At 54.4% G+C, this 10342-nt stretch overlaps 1 protein-coding gene across 1 annotated transcript in view; it reads left to right on the top strand.

The window, feature by feature from the left end:
* KMT5A (lysine methyltransferase 5A) overlaps window positions 1–10340 on the top strand; it is a 15877-nt gene extending 5537 nt beyond the window's left edge. Inside the window, exons 2-7 of the mRNA XM_025045535.1 lie at window positions 572–728; window positions 3522–3741; window positions 4149–4236; window positions 8010–8069; window positions 9234–9424; window positions 10130–10340. Coding sequence (XP_024901303.1) covers window positions 611–728; window positions 3522–3741; window positions 4149–4236; window positions 8010–8069; window positions 9234–9424; window positions 10130–10340 — 888 coding nt within the window. The 5' untranslated portion in view covers window positions 572–610. The remainder of the gene's footprint in view (window positions 1–571; window positions 729–3521; window positions 3742–4148; window positions 4237–8009; window positions 8070–9233; window positions 9425–10129) is intronic.
* The last annotated feature ends 2 nt before the right edge of the window (window positions 10341–10342 follow it).

Raw genomic sequence — 10342 nt, 5'->3', positions numbered from 1 at the left:
GCATTCCCTCAAATGCAGTCCAGTCGGCAGTCCTGGGAGGCTGCTGGGCAGCGCTGGTCTGAGAGGGGCCAGACTTGGGTTCACAGAAGACTTGGGCAGTAGTGACAGGTCCTACTAGCTTGCTGACTCAGGACCAAGAAGTGGTTAATCAGGTTCCCTGAGGCCTGCCTGTTTCTGTGCCGAGTCCCTGCAGCTCCTGCCAGGGGAGTTAGCTCCTGCACACAGGCCAGCCCTTCCGGTTCCACATTCGTTTCCTCTGGGTCATTCTGACCTGCCCGCTACCGGTAGGTTCTTCTTACATAGACCTTTGTGTACAGCGGGGTCTCCCGCTGGCCAGATGTCCCCTTAGTGACTAGAATTAGAGACCACATGTGTTCAGGAAACGTCGGGCTTGGACCTGGGAGACTCGAAACCTTCCACTGCTCTCCTGGGACTGGCAGCCCCTGGTAGTCCTGCGTTTAAGAGATGATGATGTCGATGTTTTGTCATTTGTATTCTGCTCGCCCCTTCTCTGATAAATGCTATGGGATCTTCTTCAAGCCTCTTTCAGAATACGCATTTGTCGTTCTAGGAGAATGTGTTTACCGGGCAATCAAAGATCTATACCTACATGAGCCCGAACAAATGCTCTGGAATACGTTCCCCCCTTCAGGAAGAGAACTCAGTTGCACATCACGAAGTCAAATGCCAGGGGAAGCCATTAGCCGGAATCTACAGGAAACGGGAAGGTAAGCCTCTGAAATGGCCCAGTTCTGACCACGGCCGGTTGGGCCGCAGAAGCCTCTCTCCTCCATAATGACACACATATGATACATTTTATGCAGCCTTTTAGCGCCCAAGTTCGAAAGGAACCATGTTCTGTCTTGCTGCTAAGAAACACAGGCAGCCTGTCCCAGGGGGTGCGCCCTGTTGGTCTAACAGGTTCTCCCGCTTTCACGGTAGTTGGCATGTCCTTCAAGCTTGATTGTCTTGCCAAGTTGCAAAAATAATGCACCTGATTTGCAGTTAAAGGGGCTCACAGGTGCCAGAAGTGCAGAAACTATGAGTCTAGGTTGTACAGACCACGCGCTCATAGTCCTAACTGTGTCATGTCAACACCGGGAACTGACTTCCTTCCCTTTTATGAGCTGGCCTTGACCTCATTTCTGAAGTTTCTTTCCACTCAAGTATTCAAAGCTACTCTCTAAAGCAGCATAATCTGCAATGAGCTTTGGAGTTAAAATACTAAACAAGAAAATACACAGTATTGAAAATTCTGTCTGGCCCTGCAAACAAGCTGAAACCAACCTCCTAGAAATCTCGCTCTAATCCAAACATCCCCTTTTCAAGCTGCGGTGGGGAGTGCGAGCTCTCCCCAGGTCCCCATGCTCCCTTCTAATGAAGCTCGCCTTAAAGAAGCAGAACTCGGGCTACCAGCTGCTCCGTACAAAGGAAGCCTTGTGTTCAGTACTGGAAAGTACCATAAGTGATGGGTTAGCCCAGCCTCTGGGGCCAGGTCTGAGAACCAGGAGGAGGAACCCGGGCTGGGAGCCAGCCCCAGCCCGATTCTCCCCTGTATACAGGGCGATACTGTTTTGTTGGTCTCGACATGACTTGGGTGCTAACTCTCGCTCTGCCACTTACGTGGAGGAAGCTTGGGCAGGTAGTTCCTCTTTTCTGAGCCTCACTTCTCACATCTGTGAAGTGGGAGAGAGGAGTCCTACCTTCCAGAGCTATTCTGAAGATGATGTAAAGCATGGATGCAAAAGGGCTTTGTGAAATGCTCTATACCGTCCGCCCTTGCTCTTCTGGACTGCGAGTGTCGCAGCCTGTTCCTGCCTTGGCAGCACTTAGGATAGCGCCCGCCACGCGGGGACTGGGGAGGGGGCTCTCTAAATGGCAGCCAGCCAGTCTCACATCCCTTCTGAAATGGGGCAAAATGTAAATGGTCCCAAACAGTGACGTGGCGCACAAGATAGCTTCTTTGGCTTATAGTGTTAGCAAATGGCAACGGTTATAATTTGGGGCCGGACGTGCTTTGGAGGAGACCCCGAGGGCCAGGCTCTTGTCCTTGATTCTCAACCTTTGCTCTGCCTGGATGCAGACTGAGGTGACCTCTGACCTTCACAGGCACCACGCCCTCCTAGGGTTGTGCCCCAGTTGCACTCGAGAAGGCGAGGGAGGGAGGGAGAACAGTTTGGATGGGTTTCTTCCATGTATTTATTTTCCTCTGTTTTCGAGCTATAATTTACGTATCATAAAGTTTACCATTTTAAAATGTACGATTCAGTGGTTTTTAGTATATTCACAGATAAGTTCCACCATCTCCAGTGTCTCATTCCAGAAGGTTTCATCACCCCCAAAAGAAAGCCAGTGCCCATTCCCAGTCACTCCACATTCCTTTCTTCCTCTAGCCCCAGGCAGCCCCTCATCTACATTCTGTCTCTATGGATTTGTCTATTCTGGACATTTCTTATAAAGGAAGTCATACAATACGTGGCCTTTCGTGTCTGGCCGCTGTCACTCAGCATCATGTTTTCAGAATTCATCTATGCTGTAGGCTGTGTCAGCCCTTCATTCTTTTCTGTGACTAAATAATATTCCACAGTGTGGATATACCACGTTTTATTTATCCATCCATCCACTGACAGATCTTTGAGTTGTTTCTACTTCTTTGGTTATTATGAATAAGCTGCTGCAGACGTTCATGTACAGGTTTTTACGTAGACATATGTTTTTAATTCTCTTAATAAATGCCTAAGAGTAGAATTGCCGGGTCAGATGGTAACTCTGTGTTTAATGTTTTGAAGAACTGCCAGACCCTTTTCCAAAGTGACTGCACCGTTTAAAAAAAAACGTTCACATTTTGTAAAGTGAATAGTTTGCCAACACTGGTGCCCCACAACCGCTTTCAGTAACAAATCATTTTCCACGTCCGTCACAACGTGTGACCAGAGGTTCTGCGTTGTGGCCTGCTCTCGTCTGCGAGCGCTGGCCCATTCGTTAGGAATGTAGCTTTTTTCCTGGGGTCGCAGCCCAGTTCCTGAAAGCAGTCGGTCAGGCACTCAAGCCAGCATTGCTGTCTGTGCTGCGTCCGCTTCAAGTCTGTCCCCGTCGAGATGCGGAAGGCCAGATGTGTTAATGAACTAGGTGGGAGGGATCCGATTTTCACAGTGTATACTATGTATCAGATCATCGTAGACATTATGTATCATAGACATTATATATCATAAGTAAACATTATATATCATACTGTTTTGTCAGTTATACCTTAGGAAAGCTAAAAAAAAAAAAAAAAGGAGAAGACAAAAATGCAGAAGACCAAAAGCTCTGCCCAGTGTCTGAGTCAGAGTAAAGCCAGATGCTTCTCCTGTGAGAGCCATTAGTGGACCCCGGGCTTACCAGGCCCACCCACTGCTGCGTGGCACACCTGTCATGCTGTCTTCTCTTAAAGCCTGTCTTAGAAAGCAGCCGACGGTCTGGAAACTGGGCGACAGGGCGTCTCGAATAAACCCCGGTCTTTCTCCACTCTCTGCCCACAGAGAAAAGGAACACTGGGAACGCGACACGAAGCGCCATGAAGTCCGAGGAGCTAAAGATCAAAGACGCCAGGAGAGGTCCCCTGGCACCTTTTCCAAACCAAAAACCCGAAGCAGCAGAACCTCCCAAAACTCCGACCTCGTCTTGTGATTCTCCCAATGCAGCCATCGCCAAGCAAGCCCTGAAAAAGCCCATCAAGGGCAAGCAGGCCCCTCGGAAAAAGTGAGCGCCTCCCTGAAGCTCCTAGTGCGGGCAGCTTGGTTTCTGTGCCCCCATCCCCCACCCCACGGAGCTCGCTAGGGTTGAACAGGCCACCCTCTCGGCCTCAGCCACACTAAGGCTCGGGTCCCTGCAGTCACCACCGGTGGCACCATTATTTGCCAGCATCTCAGTTCTGGCGTGGGTCCAGAGCACAGGAGCCACCCCCTCCCAAAGAGCAGGTGGCCTGTGTCTAACCCGCCCCCTGAGGTCCCATGGGCAGGTGAGCCTCCGAGACCACAGGCCGGGGTGGACACAGGTGTTCAGCGACAGCATTGCCGGGAACCGCCCCGCAGGAGCTGTGTGTCTCCTGGGTGTGAGCGTGGTTTCAGTGCTAATGCCTGTTTTCTCCTCTTTCCTCCCCGCCCCAGAGCTCAAGGAAAAACGCAACAGAACCGCAAACTCACCGATTTCTACCCTGTGCGAAGGAGCTCCAGGAAGAGCAAAGCTGAGCTGCAGGTAGAGGGTCGTAGTTTTAAGTGCAGCTCTTGAAGGGCAGGGCGGGCCAGGGGGCAGTGCTCGGCTCGCGGGACCTGAGCTTGCTTCGTGTCACCTTGGGGCTCAAGGTCACCACGTCTGTCTCTATGGATGAAAAAAAAAAGGGGCTAGATCAGGATGTCTCTGGGAAGGGGCTGTGTCGTCTGGAGCGTGTGGCGGGGAGTCAGGGTTACCCACGGGCAGCGTGTCCAGGACGCATTGGCAGGGCCAGTGGGGCCTGCGGCCGTGGGGAAGGCCGCGTGTTCTTTCAGAGGCTGGTCTGTCGGCTTTCCAGAAGTTCCTATGTTGTGTCTCAAGGTGGTAGAGGGCTGTGGCTTGGGAGCCACTTATTGGCCATGTGACCTAGAGCCAGCTCCTTGACTGCGCTGTTGCCCCAGCTGCCCTGTCTGTGAAGTGGGGTAGCGAGGACCTCGTGGGCGGTTGGGAGGGTTAAGCTCAGTGTACGTAGAATCCTTAGAACGTGCCTGGCACACAGTAGGCGCCATGGTTCCCTAGCAGCGTCGCTTCCCGAGGCTCCTCTCTGCCCATTCCCACCCAGCTGTGGCCTCTGGGCACATGGGGCAGATAGGAAGGCCAGGTGGCCGGTGCCGCCCCTGCCCGGAGTGCCGAGCTTGCAGTACCTGACGCCTGACCTGTGAGGTGTGGCGATTGCCTCTCTGCTGAGGGCACCGGGTATGGTCTGTTTCCCTCCACGCTCTACTCACGGGCATTGGACAGCCCCTCCGCGCCCCACTCCCACCCCAAAGCAACCTCGAGGCAAAGGGGCGGTGCTCAGGATGGCCCCCCACAGAGAGGTGGGGGACGCCTGGCTGCACAGTCTCCTTCGGCATTTTTTATGTGAAATCTGTAGACAGAGATACTATATCTATGATTCTCTCTCTCTCACTCACTCTTTTTTTCTTTGAATTGATGAGGCTTCGATAAAAAAACAAAAAACTAAGAGGTCCATTTCTTCCCCCAGAGAGCTCTGGCTTCATTTCCTTAGAAAGACGATGTCTTTTGGCCCAGAAGAAGCTGCTGTAAAATGTTTGCCTGCAGTGGGAGGCTGTGCTAGGTCACTCTGCAAGACCGCGCTGCAGAGGGCACGGCCGTGCCAGGCCCCAGGAGCAGACGCCTCCCGCCGCCGTCGGAGCCCAGCGTGCCCACACAGGGAGGGCCTCGGGGCCGCGGGGGCGGGGGCCGGCTGAGCTGGCCTTTTTAAAGAAAAACAAGGGCTTTTCTGTCTGGGGCAGCGAAGGCTGCAGTGGGACGTGATGCATGAGGTCTGCTGAGTCTCTCAGCAGACGAGCAGAAGGGAGCAGACACTCGCTTCACCGAAGCTCGGTCTGTGGCGCGAGCAAGCCGCCCTGTCTCTGGCCGAAGAGTCATACTGTGCCCCTCATGTTTGTGTTGGCTCTGCCGAGTAAAGGTGGTGGCTGGCCAGGCAGCGGGCCTGGGTGGCGAGGCTGTGGCTGGCCAGGGTGGTGTCTTCTCTTGTCAGTGCAGGTAAAGCTTGAGGGCCGGCCAGATGGGCCTTATCCTATGGGCGAGGTCAGTCCTGACCTGCCTGCCCTTCTGGGCTGGGCAGCAGAAAGCAGGGCCCAGGCAGGCAGGGAATGAGGGGTGTGGCGGGCCAAGGGTGAAAGCGAAATTAAGAGCCTGGCGGATGTGTCATTGAGTTTGGAGAGTAGGCAGGACCACGGGCCGGGGGCCGAGGCCAGGAGGGTGGGAGCTGGGCCCTGGAGAGGTGCCCGGAAGCACCCTCATCCAGACCTTCCGTGCCTCCCACTCAGCTCACCCTGCTTCTGGGCCCCCTGTGGGCTGCTGCCGGCCTTCTCTCTAGGAAGCCTCGAGCTGGTCGTTTCGTGCCTCAAAGTGCGGAGCTGGAATGAAACAGCCTCTGGCTCTGCATTCGGGGCATCCACCCGGGTCCCGGCTTTCCTCACCTCACCCCAGTGCCATCGTGTGCACTCACGGCAGGAAAACCCCCAGTCGCCTGCCCCAGTTCTACGATCACTGCCATTGCATAGCCCACTGTACTCACTAATCCCTGCATGTTGTCGCTCATGATTCAGCACGGTGGCTCTGTGTGTGTGTGTGTGTGAGTGTGAGAGACAGAGACAGAGACAGTGACAGTCATTTTTTGCTTTGATGACTTACTATGTGCCAGGCACTGTTCTAGGCCAAGAGATTCCTCAAGAAACGTGAGGCCCCTCTGCTCATGGAGAGCGATTAACATTTTCAAAAAAGAAGGCAACCAGAAAGCAAGATGATTCCGGATAGCATTCTGACGTTAGTTTAATGAAACCCAGTCGCTTGGTGGCGTGGCTAGGCCAAGGCTGCTTCAGTCCAGTAGTCAGGGACGCTTCTCCGAGGGAGGCGCCCTTGGATCAGAGATTAGAAGGAAAGGAGCAAGCCAGGCAGACGGGGTGGGGGAGGGTAATCCAGGCCTGGGGAACAGCAAATGCAAAGGCCCGGAGGCAGGGACAAGGTGGCCTAGGAAGGGTGATGGTGATGGTGGCAGATGAGGCTAGAGTGGCCAGGCCGGGACCCCGCAGACCTCAGAGGCCATCGGAAGTGGATTTTATCCCGGTAGCCATGAGAAGCTACTGAAAGGCGTTTTGTCTTTTAATAAACTGTTTTGGAATAATTTTAGATTTACAGAGGGGTTGCAACGACAGCGCAGGATGTCCCCACGGACCCTTCCTCAGTTTCCACCATCACCAACATCTTATGGTGCCCTGGTGCATTTATCACACTAGAGAACTGACGTTGGTACATTGCTGGCAAATAAGCTTACGGGAAATGGCGAGATCTCAGTTTTAAGAGACCCCCTGGATGCCGAGTGGAGAACAGAGCTTGGGCGGCGGGGTCAGTGGGAGCCAGGAGGGCAGTGCGGCTGCTGCCAAGGGCGTCTGGCCAAGGGCGGGCGGCAGGAGCGGGCGGGCTGGGGACCGTCTGGCGGGGGCGGGGTCTTCTGTGGCACCCATAAACCCCTCCTGAGGTTGCAGAGACCGGGCCTTGCTCACCACCGTGTCCCCAGCACACACTGCAGATGTTCAGTAAACACATGCGGACTGAGCGACCGGTAAGGTCCCACGTGGGCTGCAGGCTGCGCCGCTGGCCGAGGCGGAGTCCCGGGCCCGGGCTCTGCGCAGGCGCTCTGGGCTCGGCCGTGGGTGGAGGGCTCTGCCCACCGCCCTGCTCCTCCGTGCGCTGTCGGGTTCAGCGGGTCAGGGCTTCTGGTCTGTCTGTGCATAGCTCCCTCCGGCGCCCCGTGCTCCGACAGAAGTGGGACCAGGGGCGGGGACGGAGGTGGTGGCAGGAGGGGGCGGTCCTGAAGCGCACGGAGGGCCGAGCGCATCCACTCCTCTTCTGCCTCTCTGTTTAGTGTTGGCTCCTTGGGGTGCGAGGCCCTCAATGCCCCAACAGGCACGGCCTCCAGGCAGCCCTAGCTAAGCTTGCATGAAGTCAGAGTCCTGATTGTAGACGTCGGCGACTTAAATATTTTTAAAAAACACTGCATGGGCCACACAGGAGATAACCACAGCCCAATCTGTCCCTGGGCCACCGCGGTGTGGCCCCTGGTCCATTCGAGAGATGGGCGATGAGGAAGGACGGGAGGTTTGGGGTCTTGGGTGTCCTTGGGGACTGGCGTTATGAAGGCCAGCTGCGGGTGACCCTGTGGCGTGGCCTCGCAGGGTCCAGAGGGCCTGGGAGAGAACGCTGATGTGCTTCCCGTTTTGTCTTCTCAGTCTGAAGAAAGGAAAAGAATAGACGAGTTGATTGAAAGTGGGAAGGAAGAAGGAATGAAGGTAAGGCCAGCAGGGCCCCGTGTGGAGGCCACGGCCACAAGGTCAGAACGTGCTGCCGTGACCCTTGGGGGTCGCTGACTCGTCAGGCCGTTAGGCCGTCGCGGGGCGACGTTCTAAAGCTGTTGTTACGGGAGCGTCTCACGAAGGAAACATAAATGGGCTCATGTGAAACGTCATCCTGACAAAGATTTAATTGCAGTAGAATCCATAAGACATAAAATTTACGATTTTAGGCATTTTACGGTGTGCAGTTAAGTGGCATCGAGTCCATTTACAATGCTGCACAACTACCATGCCTGCCTAGTTCCAGAACTTTCTCACCCTCCCAAACAGAAACCCCCTTCTTGTGAGCAGTCACTCCCCACTCCCCCAACCCCAACCCCTGGCACCCACCAGCCTGCTTGTCTCTGGATTGGCCTGGTTCTGGACGGTTCATACAGATGGGATCATGGACTGGGTGGCCTGTGGTACCTGGCTTTCACTTAGCATTATTATTTTAATTTAATTTATTATTATTATTATTATTATTTTAGGTGAGGCAACCCTCGGTTAACCTCACAGATTACAAGGACCTTGTCAGCTTACAACCCTTTATTTTAATTTTTTACACCTATGATACCTGGTTTACCTAGGTGGTCTCCCATCCAAGTATTAACCAGGCCCGACCCTACTTAGCTTCTGAGATCAGACGGGATTGGGCTTATTCAGGGTGGCGTGGCCGTAGACCTAGGAAAACTTTTAAAAGGAGAAACTAATCAATGTTTCCTAAGCTCTCTTCCTGGGAAGTGGCACTGAGTCCGTGCTACTCCACTTCCTGGCCTCGTGGCCTTAGATATGGCTCTGCCTCTCTGAGCCTCAGTTTTCTCACCTGCAAAATGAGGTGACACCCACCTCGCAGGTCTCTCATGAGGATCCAGTGTAGCAATCAATGCCTTGCCGATGGGCGCAAGGGCACTTTTTGGGGCGATAGATCCTGACGATAGTTGTACAGCTGTGTTCACATCATCCTCATTGAAGTGCACACGTAAAACGAGAGGATTCTAAGGCGTCCCGCAGGAAAGCCGTCCAGAGTAGTGCGAGCCCTAGGCACCCTGGAAGCCCGCCGTGCACTGTCGTATCCGTTGCTGTTAGGAACCAACCTTCTCTCTCGTCACCTCCCAACAGATTGACCTCATCGATGGCAAAGGCAGGGGCGTGATCGCCACCAAGCAGTTCTCCCGGGGCGAGTTTGTGGTGGAATACCACGGGGACCTCATCGAGATCACCGACGCCAAGAAGCGGGAGGCTCTGTACGCGCAGGACCCCTCCACCGGCTGCTACATGTACTATTTTCAGTATCTGAGCAAAACCTACTGGTGAGTTCACTAGTGATGGGCATGGCAGAGGCCACAGGGCCAGGGGCGCAGAGAGCATCCGAGTCTCTATTGTTTCAGCTTCCTGTTTAGTTCTTGCTGCCATTTTTCAAAGCTGTCAAGCAGCTCTCCCCCTTCCCATTTTTTATATTTGGAGTTGGAGCTGCTCCGGATGCCCCGTCTTCAACTAGTTATGTGAACACCACTGCTGAGGCTCACCTGGCCCCCTACCCTCCCCCGGGGCGTTTGGCCAGAGCAGGTCCGGAAATCACAGGCTGCTTTTTTCTCCAGATGGCCAGCGCAGTTCACTGTTTTATTTTTTAAACAGACTTTATTTTTTAGAACAAGTTTAGGTTCCCAGCAAAACGCGCGGCAGGTAGAGTTCCCGTGTGCTCCCTGCCCCCCACCACGCACAGCCTCCCCCCACTACCCGCCCACTTGTCCTTTATCCATTTATTTATCGTGGAGAACCCTCCAGTTGCCTCACATGCCTGCACAAAGAGCCTTCTGCATCCCCATCTCAGACACCCCACCCGCTGCCTCTCTCGACTCTTAAAGGTATTTCTTTGAGTCGAATTGCTTTCCCAAAAACGATAAGTCGACATCGCACCGGAGTGGAGAGCAAGCGTGACTCTGGCCGGGTTCAAAAGCCTCTTTAGCAATCTAATAATCCTTTGTTGCTCCACCCTGCCACCCCGTCCCCGCCAGCGTGGATGCCACGAGGGAGACAAACCGCCTGGGGAGACTGATCAATCACAGTAAATGTGGGAACTGCCAGACCAAACTGCACGACATCGACGGCGTGCCTCACCTCATCCTCATCGCCTCCCGCGACATCGAGGCCGGGGAGGAGCTCCTGTACGACTACGGGGACCGCAGCCGGGCTTCCCTCGAGGCCTACCCCTGGCTGAAGCATTAACC

Source organism: Pteropus alecto, unplaced genomic scaffold (genome assembly GCF_000325575.1).
Source record: "Pteropus alecto unplaced genomic scaffold, ASM32557v1 scaffold213, whole genome shotgun sequence".
Classification (NCBI taxonomy): domain Eukaryota; kingdom Metazoa; phylum Chordata; class Mammalia; order Chiroptera; family Pteropodidae; genus Pteropus; species Pteropus alecto.
This window is presented reverse-complemented; position numbering and strand designations above follow the sequence as displayed.